The sequence below is a fragment of the Chiloscyllium plagiosum genome, chromosome 38 (assembly GCF_004010195.1).
Source record: "Chiloscyllium plagiosum isolate BGI_BamShark_2017 chromosome 38, ASM401019v2, whole genome shotgun sequence".
NCBI lineage: Eukaryota > Metazoa > Chordata > Chondrichthyes > Orectolobiformes > Hemiscylliidae > Chiloscyllium > Chiloscyllium plagiosum.
In genome coordinates this window covers 15,509,009-15,529,673 of record NC_057747.1, presented here as the reverse complement: position 1 = coordinate 15,529,673, position 20,665 = coordinate 15,509,009, and the positions used below count along the sequence as shown (strand labels likewise).

General features: G+C 39.0%; 1 protein-coding gene across 4 annotated transcripts in view; it reads right to left on the bottom strand.

Moving 5' to 3' along the window:
• The window catches only part of lrmda (leucine rich melanocyte differentiation associated), an 885,542-nt gene that overhangs the window by 322,301 nt on the left and 542,576 nt on the right, over nt 1-20,665 (bottom strand). For all 4 annotated transcript variants that reach the window (XM_043678941.1, XM_043678940.1, XM_043678939.1 and 1 more), the window contains 2 exons: nt 8,501-8,627; nt 7,301-7,440 (listed from right to left, as the gene is read on the bottom strand). In XM_043678941.1, coding sequence (XP_043534876.1) covers nt 7,301-7,440; nt 8,501-8,627 — 267 coding nt within the window. The remainder of the gene's footprint in view (nt 1-7,300; nt 7,441-8,500; nt 8,628-20,665) is intronic.

Genomic DNA, 20,665 nt, shown 5'->3' with positions numbered 1-20,665 from the left:
TCTTCTATATCCTATGAGAATGCTTCCGGTGGTGCTGCCGAGGACAGCTTTATGTAAATTATACGGCTGGCTGAGTTCCTTTGTCTGGAATCATAGGCGGCCCCTCATTAAGCTGAAGAAGCTACAGCTTCCACAGGCAAGGGGTGGATTGGACTTCCCAGATTTTAGGAAATATCAATTAAGTTCCCTATTAAGTTATATAGCTGATTGGGTCTTGTCTGATCCACAATCAATCTGGTTGGACATCGAGGCTTCTCAAGTAAAATACCCACTTATTAACCTTTTATTCTCAGACAAGAGGAAAATCATTACAGATCACTGTAAAAACCCTATAATACTGAATACAATCAAGGCTTGGAATATAATGCGGCAAAATGAGGGTAATTCACATAAAACATCCCCCTATGCACCGATAGTGGGAGCATGGGGATTCCAACCGGGGTTAACAGATGCCACTTTTAAACTCTGGAGATCCAGGGGTATCTCATGTTTCGGGGATTTATTTAAAGATGGGGTCCTGATGTCTTTCGGACAGCTGCGTCAGAAATTCGGATTACCCAATGGAGACCTCTTTCGATACTTCCAAATTCGAGATTTTATACAGAAGAAGACTACGTTATTAGATAGTCTTTATAAATCCGATAGAGAATGTAGTGTCCTACGACCAGTGGGGGTATCTTCCGTCAGTAATATTTATCATTTATTACATGATGAAGTATCGGGAGATATGGATAATCTGCTTAAAACATGGGTTCAGGATCTGGGACTAGAAATCTCCACAGAAACGTGGAATGATATCTGGGAAAATGCTAGAAGAATTACTATTTGTAACAGAACCCAGGCTATCCAGCTGAAGATACTTCATAGGGCCCATATAGCACTGGTTCGATTGGCAAAATTTAAGGCAGGAGCATCTCCAATGTGTCCTAAATGCAAAATAGAGGTGGGCACTCTTGTACATTGCTTATGGACCTGTCATAAGATCCGTGGATATTGGACTAAAGTAGCAAGTACCCTGACAGAAATTTTAGGAACGGAAATAAAAGTGGGCCCCGTATCTCTCCTCTTGGGCTTTTCGAACTTTCCCTCCCTGGACACGTATGGGAAGAGACTATTTTCTATTCTTTCTTTCTGTGCAAGGAAAAATATTTTGGTGAACTGGGTGGCGGAGGGCCCCCCTGGACTTTCAAATTGGCATAGACTAATTATGGAATGTATTCCCCTTGACTTCCTTACAAATATGGTGCACCGAAAGACCGAATTATTTTATAAAATATAGCAGCCCTTTTTGAATTACATAAATACAGATATTTCGGCTATCCTAACAAGGGCTTTTATTTAATTGAGATTACAAACCTGGCTGGTCCGGGGCCCCTCGGGGGAGGAATCCCGCACGAATACGGGTTTTATTATATCTGAGGCTAACACATCCCGAGCATGTAAGAGACTTAAATATACACTCTGGTTAGTTGTAGGTTAGATTAGTAGATAGTTGAGTTGTGTTTGTTTTTTTTTCCTTTTTTTTCAGTTTTTTTTTTTTTTTGTTAAATTTTGGCTATTGTATATTTGAGCTAATTATATATCAATGTTTATATCTGAGAGTTTTGTTTATTTTTGTAAACTTGGAAAAAATGTTAAATTTCTAATAAAAATATCTATAAAAAAAAAGTGTAGTGCTGGAAAAGCACAGGAGGTCAGGCAGCATCCAAGGAGCAGGAAAATCGACATGTCAGGCAAAATTCTTGTTGTAGACAAATTCTTGTTAAGCAAAAGGGTGAAAGATTATTGGACGTAGGCAGGAATGTGGAGTAAGGAGATCAACCCTTGCTGAAGAGCAGAGCAATTTTGAAGGGGCCGAGTGGCCTAGGTTTGCTTCTAATGTGTATGCATCATATATCATTGGTATGGGTCATATATCATTGGTATGGGTCATATATCATTGGTATGGGCCATATATCATTGGTGTTGTGCAGCTAAATGGCTGTGTTTTTAAAAACTCATTGATAGAATGAGAGCAACACTGACTGTGCCAACACTACTTGCTTATTCCTAGATGCGTTCGAGAAGGAAAAGTTATTTGACTGCTTTGTTGATGACACTTTCCATGCTTGGAAGTGGACTGACAGTGTGACAATTATCCTTGTTCGATTTAGACCGTGTTTTGTGAATAGAAGATTTCCAGACAATTTTCAACATTGTTGTGTAAATATGTCACAACCGTAATGAAATAAGTTAGACAGAGGAGCAAATAGCTCTGGCATATGTCATCATCACTCCAGCCGGTATATCATCAAAGCCCTCAGTATCAGTGAATTCTGCTCCTGGCTAATATAAAATGAAGCAAACTAATTGGAGGCCAGTATCTAAGATTGTAGACCTTGGGATGAGGCCAAGTAGTCGAACCTGATTGACACTTCTTAGACAAGTCTCTCACAAGCAGTTTAGTTCAGTCTCTTGTTACTCATACAGTATGGTTTGTCAAGGTGGAGGTGTTAGTGGTGTTTTCCTCCTGATAGTTGCTGAATTATTAATGAGCAGTCTCAGCTGGATGTAACAGGGTGAAAGAGCTTTGGTCTAATTGATTGGTTGTAGGACCATGAAGATTTTCCTTAAGCCTGGAGCGTTTAGTGCTTAATGTGCATGTAGCCCCGTTAGTTACTTAGTTGATACTTCATTCAAAGGCATTCCTAACGTTGTTCCTCACGTACCAATCTGTATAATCCACTTGAAATTGGAATTGGTTCCCTAGGCTTAAATGCGTTCAAGGATTGATAAATGTGCCAGAGAATGAGATTACAGTTTGGACTACTGTTTAATTTCGCCATTGACGACATACGGTAACTTATCTATGCCCAGTTTTGGAATGATAAACCTGTCCTTAAGACAGAGATAGATAGGTTCTTGATTATTAAGGGGATGAAGGGTTACAGGCAGAAGGCAGGGGAGGAGGTCAAGAAACATGATCAAATTGTGGAGCTGATTTGATGAGCCAAATGGCCTAATTCTGCTCCTATAGTTTATGGTCTTAGTCTAACTCAGTGATCATTTTCAAGGACAGTGATGTAAGTATTAAGCCATTTAAGTATTTCAGTATTCTTCCTCTCCTCATTGAGAGTTGTCATCAGGAAGCACAGAGGTGAAATTGAGGTGTTGGAGGTAGATCACAAATTTCCCAAAATCCATTTACCTCTTTCTTCAAGTGCCACCTGCCCAAAATGTGGCAGAGAATGTAAATCACAGATAGATCCATCAACAATTTCAGAACTGTTGAACCGAGGTGGAAGCAAGTCAGCTTTGATCAGGAGTAACTGCTTATGAAGTTAAATTACCCATATCGTACATTATGGTAGCTGGGAAACTTAAGTTGAATTAATTAAATAAAGCACAAAATAGAAACCTAGTTTCAATAATGATGACTTGAACAACCTAACAGTGGTAAAATCTATCTTGTTCACTCATGTTCTCCAGGGAGGGAAACGTGATTTCCTTTCCCTTCCTGACCTACATGCACCTCCAGATGTATCTCAACACACTGGTTCTTCTTCTCCTTTTAACTGGCCTGGCTAGCCCAAACTTATATACCAAGAAGGCAGCTCATTTTTCAATGGTGACGAGAGATGGGCAGTAAATGCCGTCTATCTCAGCCACATCCAAATCTTCTGAAGGAAGAGCAAACATCTAACAATAAAGCTGGATGTTTCTGTATCATTCCATTTTCTGTCTTTCCAGTGATCCTAGTAAAGAAGGTTTCCTTTGCATTTCCTTTAAATTTCCACACCCACAATCTGAGTCACTGTTGTTTCCAATAGCTGCAAAACCAAAAATGTACATAACCAAGACACAGGTCTGTGGAAAAATGTGCTTTATGCTAAAAAGAAGAGAAACCTCTTAAATTGGAAATTATTGGTCAACCAACAACCATTTAGAAGCGACTTAAACACTGCACAATTAAAAGAAATCATGTTTTGTGAAGGTTTATGACCTGTCAGAGGTGGTGATGAAACCTGATACAATTACAACATTTAAAAGGCATATGTATGGATATACGAATAAGGAAGCGTTCAGAGACACATGGGCCAAGTGCTGGCAAGTGGGACTAGATTAATTTAGAATATCTGGTCGGCACAGATGAGTTGGACTGAAGGGTCTGTTTCCATGACGTACATCCCTATAACTCTATGGTCTGCTGTACACTATAGCATAATTTTGGGTCACACAATCAATGCCTTCTATGACTTAAGTCTTCAAACTAAATAAGACAATTTACTACATATATTTGCATCAAATAAAATCAAACAAAACTGATTTATGTATTTAGGAATCAATTAAAGTGGACAAAAATACCCCCATTAAACAATATCAAGTGGACACGTACTCCAAGCTTCACTCTGGCACTGCTGGAAAGAGTCTGTGTTCAGTTACATTGCTTACATCTAACTGATCATCTGTTTTTCATATTGTTTCCATTACTCAGCAGTATCTATAAATATGGTGGAAAACTATTCACCAATAAGAACATTTTCTTCTTTAGCTAAATAGTAGAAAAAAATCATTTACAACATTTTATGATGGTGCTGATGAGTATTAAAGGAGTACAGCCATCTGGAACATTTAGTTTGCAGGCCAACAAATCTTCCATATAAACGCTCATTTGTAAGCCAACAGAGAAACAGAAGGGACTTAAAATAATTTTATTTTGAATCTTTAGTTTAATTACTTTATCTACTTGTTTTGAGATCTTGTGACATTAAAACTCCTAAAATCCATCTACTCCACAATTTCATCCTCAATCAAATATAATTACGGATCACAATTTTTTTCCAATAAAAAATATACTACTTCACATTTAATAATCCCAAAATCCATTTATCGCTTAGTTGTAGTCTCCTTTAGCGATGCTTCCTCCTTCATATTATAGTCATGGAGTCATCCAGCACAGAAACAGACCCTTCAGTCCATCCACTGCATTCCAATCATAGGCCTAAACTGTACTAGTCCCACCTGCCTGTGCTTGGTCCATATCCCATGCGGGCACTAGTTGCTATGCTGAGGCGGGACTGAGTGCTGGAGATTAGAGTCAACATTAGAGTGGTGCTTGAAAAGTACAGCAGGTCAGACAGCATCTAAGGAGCAGGATTCCTGATGAAGGGCTTTTGCCTGAAACGGCGATTTTCCTGCTCCTTGGATGCTGCCTGATCTACTGTGTTTTTGCAGCACCAGTCTAATCTTGACTTGTTGCTATGCCACCTTACACTTAAATAAATGACATATACAATTAATAGATCTTGCTACAGATGCTGCCAAACCCGAGTCCCTCCAGCATTCCCTGCATTTGTTTCAGATTTCCAGCATCTACAGTTGGCCATTTTCAACCACTTTCTAAAACCGTTCTTTACTTCTCTCTCACCTTTTCTTTATTAAAGCCATTTTGAAATTTAATTTACTTTATTTTCCTCAGGTCTCCCCTCCTCCATATAACTTGTCAAGTCTTTGTGAAAGTTAGCGTCCATCACATCCTGTCAACTAGTCAAAGCATGAAAAAGTCAATATAAAAAAAATTACCCAGCTTCATATATCCTGAAGGCTACATATTTGAATATATTTGATGAGTCCTATTACCCCCCTCTCTGCTTTTCATTTTTTTTTTTGAAACATTCCCCTTCAATTAACTTTCTAATCCATCCCACCACTCATCCTCAACCTTCTGGGTACTATGCATCCTTCAGGACTGGCTGAAGTGGCTATTCCTCATGTGTGAGCCAAGGCAGTATTTGCAGACTATGTGCCCAGAGGCCACATTGCAGCTGGGTCCACACCTGCCCTTGCCTTGCCACAGTCTCCACAGAGATTGGCACAAGTTTTAAATAGAGATCAGAATGAGGAATCCTGGCCTGTTTCCTTTCCCAATGACAACAGGAATACTCAGCATGATTTTACTATTTTGCCAATGCCTTAGTTAAGATCCAAAACATTGGCAGACAAGAGAGTAGAATGGGTTTTATAGTTTGTGTGATACATAATCTCCTAATTTTAACGAGCTGAGATCATTAAAGAGTTAAAGTTTGCTGGTTGAGAAGATGCAAGTTTCTTAACGAAAGGCACTACTTAGGGAAAAATCAATATGGCGAAAGTGAGGACTGCAGATGCTGGAGATCAGAGTCAAGATTAGAGTGGTGCTGGAAAAGCAGAGCATGTCAGACAGCATCTGAGGAGCAGGAAAATCAGCATTTCGGGCAAAAGCCCTTCATCAGGAGCTCCTGATGAAGGGCTTTTGCCAGAAACGTTGATTTTCCTGCTCTTCGGATGCTGCCTGACCTGCTGTGCTTTTCCAGCACCACTCTAATCTTGACTACTTAGGTAACGTTTATCCTAAAAATAATTATGGAAGCCCATTTTGAAGAACTTTAATCACATTGATGAAAAAGGAGTGGTGGAGAGGGGCAGCAATTAAGTTGAAATATGATGGCAGTTTGATAATGAGACGAAGTAAAATAAATATTGCATATATTTAATTGGTAAAAAAAACAGACACTTCAATAAAAAGAAGTAAAGGTAGTTCAGAATCTGCAAATTTTCCAGTTATTTCCCCCAAGTTTTACAGAGCTTGCAGATGCAAATTACTATCCTAATGAAATATCATGGAAGTCAATTTTGTTCCTGTACTGATACATAGTGAAATACATTGCAGCAAAACTACACATGTTGCCACTTGCGATGTCAACATAGTTTATCGCTATTGCAAAATACAAACCATACGTGCACAGAAAATGCCTGCAGTGTTGTTTTGACTAAATAATCTAATGTCATGATGGCTATATGCTTTGTATTTTCAACATAAGATGTAATGTTTTAGAAAGGAAAGTTTTCCGTTTCTTATGAAGACACATATAAACAGCATTTGCAAAATGTTTACACTGCTTTATAAAAAAACCTCTTCACTCAAGAACACAGTATAAAGTTTATTATTAACTGCAGTATTTTAGATGTGCTTCTGCTCTGATCTATGGCTGTGTGACATGCTATAAATATTATATCCCATACTATAAAGGCTGTCAGTTGTATATGTCTTTTTGACAGCACTAAAATGAACCCCACATATTTGCCACTGAATAATTTCTCCCAGTTACGCCTATAGTTTAAATGATTAATAGCTGGTATATTGTGAATAAATGTGGCTGAAAATTCAGAAACATCAAACAATAAGGAACAGCAATGTTTTTTTAATGCATTTCTCCAGCAGATAACTGAAAGACATTTATCAGGTAACTGCACTTATCTCTTAGCAACAAGTACAACTAACCTGTATCTTTGATAGTCACTTTCATCGTTGTCCAAGCTAACAAGTTCATTGGGACAGGCTTCATTTCCGAGGAGGCTGAGGTACTTAAGCCAAGGCACCACTTCAGCTAAATGATCCAAAAGGCTGTCTAATTCGGTTATGTGTCAAAGGTCATCGTTAAGGATTCAATCACACTAATGAAAAAGCATTTATAGGGAAGCAGTAAAAAAATCATATACATCAGGAGCTGACAGTCAAATTTACTGCAGCACTCAAGACTTGTCAAAGTTATTGTTTAAGGGGCAATTCACGGCTCACACATGTCAGAATTTTGGCATATATTGAAAGAATGTGCCTCTTTTTAGTTCACTTTCTTTCAAAGGTTCACTGTGAAACATTTAAAACATTGACAAAATGATGGATGTTGTGTGGCTAAATGGTAAGCAATTGTTGAAACTGAAACTTTTCCAACAAGGAAACAAACAGTTACTTCACACGACATCCATCACAAACACATTCAGCCCATTGTAAAACGAGTCTACAGTGGCAACAATAACAGCCTTATTTCCCCACAAGAATATAAATGGTGGCCTGATACTTTTGCACAGTAAGAATGATGTCTCCAGTAAATGTTGAAAATCAATGTTACTGAACTTTCATTGACTCTGCAGGGCCCTGATAATTTAAAAGCCTTTCTGAGGGGTATTTTAATGCCTTAATGAAGAACACTCCAAAAAAAAAGTATTGTTTTTGGCCTGAAAGTTTAGTGCTGAATATTTCATAAAACTATTTAAGTTTGTTCCCTTCAATCTTCACATTAGAATAGTTCAGTGAGTATATCACATAGCACGTATCCCAATGTAATTAAAAGTATGCGATGAACACCATTTATATACAGCAGTGACAACTGCCTGCCCTTTCCCTATTTAGTATTCTCCATGGGCCTGATTTTATCTCATGCAATAATTATTCCAGCAGAGGGCTCCCTTCCATCCAAGACAAACTCTCCTGCGTTCCTTTAAGAAAGTCTTTTTCTTCCCATTAATGCCTACAAAATAATTCCAAATGTTGACGATTTGACTTTGCGAATTAACATGCCACTAATTAATTTCTGGCATGCCCATCAATGAAGAGAACACAATATCTACACAAATAGAATTTCAAGTCATTTCCTCTAAATTAAATGCTACATAATTTACTACGTAATCGTGCAGAGGATATTTGGTTCTTGTTGATTGTGAGGGTATGAAGGTGTGGTAACCAAGGCAACTGCAGGTCATGTCTGAGAAGATTGTTGTCCAGGATTAGCTCTTCCAGACAGATGAATTCTTCCAGTCCTTCCAATGACCTGCAACAAGAAGGGAACAGGAAAAATTATAAGCTACTAAATCAGGAAAGCCATTATCCACAGAAATAAATATTTCAACCTTCCCTTTCACAAGTGGGAAAGTTTTGGTTCTAGCCTGACAAGCAAGTGAATGACAAGAATTAGTGTCAGAGGGAGCACTGGCACAGCCTCACATTTTTCACACGTTGGCAGGATGAAGGATGAGGGTCACTTAGTGAGTAGCCAGGATCTAAAACAAAAGGCTTCAGATATGCGGCCTACAGGATGAATTTGTCAACGTCTTGTGCCTTGAGGCACCCAGCCTCTCCTGACCTAAACCCTCATTCCCAAGATAAATAACACTGTCACATTTCACCTTCATTCCCTGGACACAAATTTAAGTTGTCATCCATCATTCAGTCCAAATATCATTCTTGTACCGCTAATGAATCCAGTTTTATCATCACTCTGATATGTGACCACTGTGCAATCTGAACAGTGGAGGAAATAAAATGTGATATTTATGACATGAGGTCTGTGTCTAACCACCCATCTATCCCCCCCCCCCCCCCCCCCCCCCCTCCTTCCCAAACACACCTGGAAAGCCTGCTTAGGAGACTCATAGCAACAAACAACCCACACTCTAATGTATTTCACCATAAATATATACAGTGTTCCAATCATGCTAGGTCAATAGAATATTCTTACCACAAAAATCTGCAAATGATTTGGCACTGGCAAACCGAGAAAAATGTATCTATATGCTTCAGGGTACGAATGAAACCAAATGACAGAGCATGAAGTGGGACAAAGGCCCTGGAACGCTAGAGGGAGTTACCCATTGAAATGACCAGGCTCACTGAAGCTTGGTTTAGAATCAGAAGCAGGCAGAAAAAATTCTGTACAAATCCCCTTAACACCTGTCTGGTTTTAATAATTTTGCCATATGATGTTATTAGTCACTCAGTTAAAAAGAGCTGCATCACACAAGGGCTTTCTTATTAATTGCTGTTTTTGTGTCATCAGGCCAATGTGCACTTTGTGATGTAATCAACTAAATTCACAACAGTAAGCCAAGGAAGGTCGGGTGGGGAGAAGAGAAAGGGAACAGTGGGCGTTGACAGTTTCCAAAACAAACTGCATTTTATTTAAATGTCTTCTCTCGCTCTTCCTTAATATTTTCACACTTACCCATTGCATAGTTGAAACAAAATGAATTGTAATGACTTTTTAAAAATTCATTTTTTAAAAAAAGATGAAAGCATCGCTGGCTAGGCCAGCATTTATTGCCCATCCCTAAATGCCTAGAGTTAGGGGTCAACCATATTGCTGTGGGTCTGGAGTCACATGTAGGCCAAACCAGGCAAGGATGGCATGTAGTTTTCGTTTTAAATTTTGCGTAAAACAGATGAGCAGCATTATTTGCCTACTCTCTATCTATTTGCAGAGCTCTAATGAACTGAAAGCTGCCCATTATCTCACCCACAGGTACCATCTCCTTTACCTCACTGCAGGGATCACACCATTCTCCCAAAGGAATTCCCCGCACAGCCAAGAGATTCACATCGCAACTTAGAGTCACATCAAGATGACAAAACATCAAAATGCATTTCGCTCGACCCGATTCAAATGGAAAGAACTTTAAGATTCCACTGTAATTAACCCTATCCTCGTTAAGATAATTATGATCAAGCTCCCTGTCATACCTAATATCCCAGAATCATTGCCTATGGCTCACACTTCACCCTCATTATTTTACAAAAATGTTGCATACAACAAGCAGTGGCAACTGCCCTCCCTGCTTAGCACCAAGGAGACTTTCCTTTGAAGGGAGGGGGCGATGTGTTATAAGGATAGGTCTACAACACCAGTGTGAAAAAGCAATGTTTAGATTCAAACAAAGCAGCACAGACTGGGGAGTGACAGGCAAATTGACATGCTGTTCAGAGGGCAAATGATAAATGTTTGATGAATTGGCAAATGCTGAAGGAGTGATGGGCTTCATATGTGCATAATGGACTAGCTGCCTTTCAGTTCTGATTGCCTGCCAAGATAAGAGACCATAATGAATGGGCGAACAGAGCCCTGCCATAAAAAGTAGGATTCAACTGGTTTTAATAAACTTAATAAAAGTGCAGAAGCAAGAGACGGCAGTTGAAATGAGATGTGAGAAAAGGGCGAGATTAGATCTATTTTAAAATCTTGACGGCAAAGTTGCAGGAGAAGGAAGCAGGAATAAAAACAAAGTTCTGTCACAGAGACTGTGAGACAGAGTGCCTCCGGTGCACTGGGTGAATTATAGACTGCCTCTCAAGATTCACAGCTCTTCATGGTAGGAGGTTAATATTCTCACATGTCATTAGGTCTGCTGGCTCCACTGATGGCTCATTGAATCAGGCAGCAAATTATTTCCTCATGCTGGAAAGGACACCACACTTCAAAGGGAAGGAGCCAGGGTCAGACTGGCTCTGCAGTTTGATTAATGACTCAGGATCAGCAGAGGTTGCCTGTAGGTATGAATGTGACTGAGGCTTTTGACAATGCTAACTTTAGAGCACGACTTGACCCAGGCCCTTACTAACTTTGTTTCTAACATTGTTTTTGACTGACCTGATGGGGACTGTCAGTTAAGTTTATGACCTTTTACACCAGGCTACCAAAGATGGGAGTTGTCTGCACAGCTTGCTTGCTATTTTTTTCCCAAAAGTGCAACTCTCAACTGAACAATCCTTGTGTCTCTACTCAAAACACCTTGATTACTGATATATATTGTTTCACAAATTGATGGTTTTAAGGAGTTTGCATTCTACAGGGGCCCTGGATGAAGCAAAACAACTACAGATAGTTTTGTTTGAAAGTGTAACACATTGAATCACATAGAAAGCTCTGACTTATTGAACATTATTGATGCAGCTATGCCAAATGCCTCTAATGAGCTGTTCCCCATATCAAATCAACTCCCCTCACTCCTGCCCCTGGATGAAGGAGGACTTTAAAAGTGACATTTGCACATTTAAAGTACAAATGTTGGTACATTTTAAAGTACCAACAAAGAAGGAATGGTCTTTCATATCACTACATGTGATTTCAAGTCTTTTACCTAAGGCGAGAAACAATTTCAAGATCTGAACATGAAGTTGAAATAAAAATAGCTGATTATTTAATTGTGACTCGACTTAAGGCTTCAACAATAAAGGAGGGATTAAAGTCTCTACCACCTGTGTTGTTGTCACTCTCACGGGCCCCATTACCACCACCCTATTCATTTTATTTTAGTCAACAGATTAAAATGCAAGTGCCACATTCTTTGATCTTTCATTCACGTAAATCCATTGAAGACTCCAACATTTTTTGCTGTGGTAATTAGTACTCATTAAAAACCTGTGCAGCATTTTTTCCCAAAGAAATTGCTTTTACAAGTGCCTGCTATCTTTGAAATATATGCATCACTCACTTTCCTTTTAGCTAATTCATGTAGATCAAGTAGATTAGTGACTCCATTATATCAAACACAAGGGAAAACAATTGGTTTTTATAATCTATCTGACCTGAGGATGGTACAGGTTCTGATCAGGATTTAGATACATCATTTCACCCATCTGCATGAGTAGGCCATTAATTTAGATATTTGAAAATTCCATAGACCTCAGAGAATTTTCTTCATGAAATCATAGATTTGCATCCCCATTGTCATTTGTAAGAAGAAAATTTAAAACTGATTACTGTACATAGTTTAATTTAATGAGTTAATGTGTCACAGAAATAGTGTTAGGGTTTTTAGTTCATTCAGACCTTCAAGGCTGCACTGCCATTCAATAGGATCATGGTTGATCCTTCATCTCAATACCATATTCCCACTTTCGCCTCATACCTCTTTGATGCCTTTAAAATCCATCTCGTTCTTAAATATGTTTTGTGATGTGGTCTGCACATCAATGTGGTACAGAATTCTACAGGTTCAAACCCTTTGAGTGAAGAAATCTTTCCTCATCTCAGTCCTAAATGGCCTACCCAATATTCTGAGACAGCGCTCGAGACTCCTCAGCCAGGGAAAACATTCTTCCAGCCCTACTAGTTAGAATTTTATGCATTTTCAAAAAGGTTCCCTCTCATCAATTAAAAGTCTAGTGAACACAAGCCCAGTCAAACCAATCTCTTCTCCTAGGACAGTCCTTCCATCCTCGGTCTCAGCCCAGTGAACCTCCACTGAACTCCCTCTAAGTATATGTTTTCTTGGGTAGAGAGACCAAAACTGCATTGAATAGTCCAGGTGTGGTTTCACCAAGACCCTAGATAACTGCGGTAAGGCATCCCTACTTCTGAACTCAATCCTCTTACAATGAAGGCCATATACCATTACTTGCTGCAGTTGATTGCTGTTAGCTCAGTTGGCTGGATAGCTGCCTTGCAATGCAGAGTGATACCAACAGTGCAGGTTCAATTCCTGCACAAGATGAGGTTACCATAAAGGTCCTGGTTTCTCAACTTCATCCCTTACCCGAGTTGTGCTGACCCTCAGGTTAAACTCACCACCAGACATCTCTCTCATAGCAGCCCTATTTTCCTCTAGGACGACATCGACTTTACCTGCAAACTCCTTGAGCTGAATCTTACATTTTTTTGGCTAAGTCCAAATTCCGGTGTTTTTTTTTGGAGGGATTTCCATCACAATGGCTAGCGGGCTTTCTTGCTGTGTCTGACTAAACTCATTGCTTTAACTACCAAACCCACCTCTATGGCATTTGTATGCACAATTGCAGCCCCATCTTAACACAAGTTGCTCCCAGAACATTTTGCCATTCAGCGGAAACTAGGAATTCACCAGCATCATCAGTCTGGCGCTGCCCTGCCTGGTTCTTGGCATTTGCTGTGGATGTGGCAAATGGCGTTCTTCTGTATGGACAGGGACATTGTGGTCTGTTGGATGTGGCACTGCAGAGATGAGACTTCCTTCTAAGGAAGTTAATTTGGCAGGTATATTGTTAACTTAATGGAGCAATGCATGCATAGGATCACATAACAGATAAGCAATAGATGAGCTCATGCTGAAGATAATGGTTACACATTATGATAGGCTAGTCAAATCACGTGATTGATGAGCTCATGCTAAAGACAATAGTGGTGCAATGTGATAGGTTAAGTGTAAAGTAGCAGACCAGTGTGGGAGAAGATGATTAGTTTAGACAAAGTAAGCTAGTATGATTTGTTATGCTAATGACACCAGATAGGCATAGGAACCACAAAAGTATAAGTAGTAGTGGCCCCAAGAATCAGGGGACAGTCAGGAAGTCATGTTTTGATTGTCACAGCTGTTGTTTGCAAATAAAAGTTTAACTTAGTGAAGGATTTTCTGCGTTTCCTGGTAATTCTCAGAGTATCGGGTGACCTTTCCACAACTCTTCTCCCCAAGGACCAGCAGTTACAGCCAAGACACCAGACCAGTATCAGCTGTCTGTAGGAATACATGAAATTGTAGGGAGAAGGTCTTCGTCCACTCCATCGGCTAAGTGACATCCTCTTCTCTCACACCTCATAGTCACTCTATCACTGTTCCTCCCACCAAGATTCCTGCTATATGACTCTCAGTAATGCCCACCATCTCTTGCCGTACTTGTGATCACCCATTCCATCCCTGTCTACAATAACCCTGCCATGCCATGGTAACTAATCACTTGCTTGGGACAGCTCCCCACCTGCACCAACAGTAGAAGCTGTGCTGCCCACTTTCATTTCCCTTTAAACCTGCCTCTCTCTCCTTCCCAGAGGAAATCAATACCCAATAGGGCAGAAGGACTTAGGGCAGGTAGTGGGCTGCCTGATATTCAGCTCCTCACCCATCTTATGTGGACAGCATCCTGACTCTAACTACCCCAGACATTTGGACTGGTATCAGAGGAATGCCCTTGACTTACTAAACCAAGACTCCCTAATCAAAGGCTAGCTCCCTTGATTTTATGGAGACCTATGGACAATCATGAGAAGCTTCCTTTCTTTGTGCCTGTGCTAAATAGTAAGGCAAGACAGAAATAACATGAGGCAGAAGTGGGTATTGCAGATGCTGGAGCTTAGAGTCAATATTAGAGTGGTGCTGGAAACGGGTCAGGCAGCATTCAAGGAGCAGGAAAATCAACATTTCAGGCAAAAGCCCTTCATCAAGAATCCTGTTGCCTGATGAAGGGCTTTTGCCAGAAACGTCGATTTTCTACTCCTCAGATGCTGCCTGACCAGCTGTGCTTTTCCAGCACCACTCTAATCCAAAAAAAATATGAGGCTCATTTTTGGAGGGATTTCCACCACCACAAGGCCTAGTGGGTTTTCTTGCTGTGTCTGACCAAACTCATTGCATTAACTACCAACCCCATCTCTATGGCATCTGTCATGCCCAACTGCAAAGTACAAACAGACAATGCAAGGCAAGGATGCTGAGAACATCCCAATAGATGCACAGTGAAGAAGTGAATGCTATGATAATGAGTGAAAAGCTGAGAGGTGCAGCCCATGAGCTGGGCACTTGTCCCTGAGCATGTAGTGACCTTGCTGCAGTATTACAAGGAGAGATGCCAGGGAGCATTAATGCTTCCTTTGAGTGGATCAGAGTTGTGCCATGAGGGTTGATTCAGGCTGGAACGTATCAGATGCCAATTTCCTTGGATGTGAAGTGCCATGAAGTGTGCCCTGAGCTAATGCAGCCGGTTACCCAACACCAATTGGAGCAAGCAACAAATTAAATCCACCAGGTACCCATTCTCGTTTCCTTGTCAAGTTTTCTCAACATCTAGCTCATTCAGAGAGTTTCATAAGATAGAAAGCTATATATTAATGAGCATTAATGAAGTGTTTAACAAACAATTATCCCCCCAATCGGAAACTCACCAGTGCCTAGCGAGAAACTTGCCACACCAATTGTGAAAAGCACTAAAGATGGAACTTTATACTGCTAACGATCCAACAAATCCTGCCATAACTCACATCACTCAGAGCCCTACAAGCTTCTGCCCTTTGTATCATCACTTGCCTTCCTAAATATTTTTGTGTTGTCTCCAAACTTAGTAAGTACATTCACTTGACTCATCCAAGTCATTAACATATACAGTAAATCGTTCCCTATCCCGGGGTGGGGGGGAATAGAGGCACAGACCTCCTGTGGATAACACAAAAATACAAATAGGCATTATAATAGAACTCAGCAAAGGACCAGGCATCTGTCAGGACCTGGGATTTAGGAAAGAAAATTGGTCTGTGGACCAACCTTATGAGTATGTAGATCCATGGACAGCAAATCCATGCTCCCTTGTCCCAACTCTCTGTCTTCTATTAGTTAGCCAATCCTGCATGAATGCTCATATATTATGCTCAATATCAATATTCCCTCAGAGCTAAGTGGCTGTATATATTCCATGCACTGCGACTGGCATTGGCACACCGATCACTGCATTGGCTTATGGTTCTGAAAGGTGTTGCCATATATGGATTTCAGAGGCCTGCACAGCAAGGAAGAAAATTTGAGGGAGCACTGCCCAACACCATGGGCTCTGATTAAATAACATTACATGTGATACCTTATTAGAAACCTTTTAGAAACCCATATATATTGCATATATATTTCCCCTTCATCAATCCTGCATATTAACCCCTCAAAGAATTCTGATAAATTTGTGAGACATACCTTCCCTTCAGTAAGCCATGCTAACTTTGTTAATAACAAATTATTTTAGCTTTATCAAGAGGTAATGTATGAGGTAATGCATTGACAGATGTGCTAAGATTCCTATTTATTATTGACATTTATTACATGACAAAGTTTCATAACATTCAAGGCTATGACCCTAGAATAGAAAATGGGGCTACTGCAGGTTGTAGTATATTTTTGTTGGTACAGACTTGATGGACTGAAGGGCCTCTTCTGTCCTGTTTGATTCTATCATTGTCCTAATACTTACTGAAGAATATCCAAAGATAGTTATTGGATGTTTAAGTCCAATAGCATCAGAGAACTTAGGAAAAAGTTAATTCAAACTTAGCACATGTAACAATTGCAACAATCTCAAATGTATTTAAAATATCCAATACCAGTAGAAATTCCTATATAATTTTCTTTTCTACACAACCAGCAGCACTAATATGTCCATAGATTGAAGTTTTGAGAATATGAATCAATTCTCTCAGCTGCAAAGCAATGGAACTCTCCACTCCACTCTCCACCTTGAAAAAAGTTGACCCAAAAACATTCCGGCAATCATTCTTGCACAGATTTCCTCTTACTTGGTGGCTACTTAAATCTGTCACTAAGTCAAGGGGATGTCCAGGTATCCACCAGCAGTGATGTCAGCAAGCAGGAGAACGAGGCAAGCAAATTGAAAGATGCTCAGTCAGCAAACATTTCCTATCACTTTAAATATACATTTTCATATTGTTTTTAAAAAATTGATCAAATTAAGAAAGAAGTTAAATATAAAAAAAAAGGTTTACAATACATAAATATAAAATGAGCTTTTCCAGGACAGTGTACTATTCAGTTGTAATCACAAAGTTAGCAGTGCAAAAACCCCAGTTACACATCATCATTTTTAAGATTTGAAGTACGGGGTAATTCATTTTGCAGTTTATTGTGATTTGGGGCTACCTCAATGACGTATTCTCAAAAATAAAATAATTGACAGTAACTGGAGGTATTATGTATTAGTCTATGCACATATGGACTCAAATTTACTGTTGGTTGCAGTGGAGTACAAGATTTTACAGAAATTTATCAACATTACCACCAGAAAGCCTAGACTTCTATCTTCTCCTAAACAATAGATAAATAATATTTATAATTTAACATTAATGGGACTTCCTGGTATCATTAAAACTCAAATAACATTATTAATAGTGCTATCCAATCTTTACAGATAATTGCCCTGAGCAATTAATGAATCAAATAAATTATCTTAAAATGTGCTGTCTTACCTGGCTATACTCAGTGAGAATACAAATGAAACATGTCAGAAAGATCCCACAGTCAATCACATGTCTGCATTGACTTTAGATTTTTTAGAATTAGAATTAGAATCCCTACAGTGGAAACAGGCCCTTCGGCCCAACAAATCCACACCAACTCTATGAAGAGCAACCAACCCAGACCCATTCCGCCATCTTATATTTACCCCTGACTAATGCATCTAACCTACACATCCCGGAACACTAAGGGCAATTTTAGCTTGGCCAATCCCCTGAACCTGCACATCTTTGGATTGTGGGAGGAAACCAGAGCACCCGGAGGAAATGCACCCAGGCACGGGGAGAATATGCAAACTCCCCACAGACATTCATCTGGGGCTGGAATTGAACCCGAGTCCCCGGAGCTGTGAGGCAGCACTGCTAACCACCAAGCCACCATGCCAACTTATCAGATCTAAGGTTAAATTTAAAAGTTCTATAATTAGTCCTGGTATCATGAGGATACAAAGAAGCAAAACTTCCAGGTCTCTACTGACTGACCACAGCCCAGTGACCTCACCTGTGTGAATGTGTCTATATTTTGGGTAAGAACAAGGCTGAACTCCATTTGCTCCAATGGTTTAATAATATGCTAATACTGTTTGTCAGATCTCATGAATTGAGTAAACTCCATTTTGTAAACTCCATTTTGAAAGTAGTAGGAATAGAACTCGTAAGGAAAGGGAAGGGGAAGGAAGGAAATGAATGAGGAGGGGACAAGTACTTTAAAATAAAGTTTAGAGATAAATCCCTTTTAAATATAAATTGGCATTTATTCATTTATGACATCAGAATTTTGATCTTTCACTGTCTGAGGGTGATAAATGAAATTTTCTTTGCCCTCCATGAAATTCAGTTTATTCCACAATATTTAAGTATTCAACATTATTTTTGGCTGTAACAAAAATACTAATGGGACGGTCACAAAGCAGAAACTACAGCTGATTGCAACACCATCAAAACTTTCACAAAAAAAGCCTTTGGGAAAAAAAAATGTAGTCAAAAACATGTGAAAGATACTGCCTGGACAAAATTATTGAAACTATTCTCTGTTCTCCATGCTCAGCTACAGTAAATGGTATTTTTCAATTCAACTGCCAAAACATTTGAACTTGGATTGAATTAGTTTTGGAAAGCAGTCAAAAAGGTGCAACTTCTAAAGTGCTAATAAGGTTAGGAATTCAGTTTGTCCCAATAGATTTCTAGAAATAAATATGTTGAAAGACATCAACAAGTAACTAAATGCCTTATCCACAATTTTTTTAAACTATTTAATAATGTTGCTTAAATATAGCCACTTAGACTTAGCAATTTAAAACATTAACAAGAAAAACTTGCATTCCCTTGCTAAATTGGCTAAATGTTGGTGATGAGTAGTTGAAAAGGAAATCCTACAAGACCTGACAAGTCTAAGTATTCCCTTTAAATTTTAGCAGTCCAACCTGCTGACAGCATTGCTAAGTATTATTCTACTGTCAATCCATTCAATTAAAAATTTTCTTTATGATGAAATCATCCAAACATTTTAAGATCACCACATCAAAGATTAGCTTTGGAGCCTGTGCTCCCAAATGACTCTCTGATCTTAGTTATAACAAATAACATGCCTATCTGTAATTAGTGTTGCTGTTAAATGGATGTTTTGTATCAGTTGGTGCTCCTGGTTTGTTAAGTATTCTATCAGGTACATATTCAAATAACAAAGCAAAATTCTTTAATAGTCCATACTGCGATGAAGGTGGCAGTCAGCAGTATGAGTGTACAACAGATACACTTTTGTTTATACAAGAGACTGATCCCAAAGTTATATTCTCATTCACTCACTATAAATACTGTTTACCCAGTTTGCAAGATCCACTAATCTTAAATAGCAATACTGCATTCCATCCAGGCCTGAACATAGCAAAAACATAATATGGCAGAAATGATCAAAAATAAACTTAAAGGTAGCTTCTTGACACCTGTATTTTTCCAATGGAACCAGTTTTGCCAATATTTTCTTCAAAAACTTAGAGGAACACTCAGGTAGTTCAATTATAAAAGGCAAATGCTGCTTTATACAGGTAACTCAAAACAAATTTAACTTTGTATACTATTTTAAAATTTCACTTAATTTTGTCTCTCAAAATTGTCAAGTTTTAAAAAGAGAAAAATATGATTTTTGTGTTGCGATATCAGCGTAATATAGATGGGAGCTCTCTCTGGAACACTGAGGTTTATCAGGGTAATACTTTCCAAAAATGTATATTAACCTAATTTTCACATAGTGTAATTTGCCATCATCAGTACTAAAGTGTGTAATGATCCAAAATAGAATGAATTAAGCATTTAGAAAAACTTCAACAGCATCAATTTTGGGCATGCATTTTTATGTCGTACTATTATTTGTAATTTGAGCTGTGATTTATAACAAGCCTATACTTGATCATTAAGAAGTGTTTTGGAATATTTTTAACCAATTAACATTGTTATAACATTATTTAAATGGCTCTGCAAATTCATTTCATAGTAAATTAGTTTGGAAATTGCTCTAATTGTTACGCTAGAAGATGTCCTCTACATCTTGTCTGGAAAAGATCCTTTGTCTAGTGCCATTATGTGTCAACTGGGTTAAGATTCCTGCCTACTAGGGACATTTAAACTGTGCAGCAGGAGCCACACTAAGGATTAACCAGAGCTGTTTCTCAGGCTTTAAGAACTACAGTAAATCTTCAAACAATTTATCCAAACAAAACCCAATGTGTGGAAAAAGACACTGGAAACAGATGAATAAGCAACATCAATTACCAGGGGTTGACCTTTGTGCCCCACACCACGGCACAGATTTCACACGAAATCGGAGCAGATTGAAGTTGACATGCACGTAGTGAAAACACTGGCCCTCACAAGGTTTCACTCTACAGTCACACAGTCATGGAAAGGGCCTGTGAACAGGCTGGTGAATAAGAAATCACGCATAATGTGCCTGGGTTTATTTTAAAGTGAACAAAATGGCTCAATTTGAACACTTAGTCTGTAGAAATTGACCAGTCTGAGATACAAGAGGAACATCCAGAAGGACAGCAGAATCTGCCTGCAGA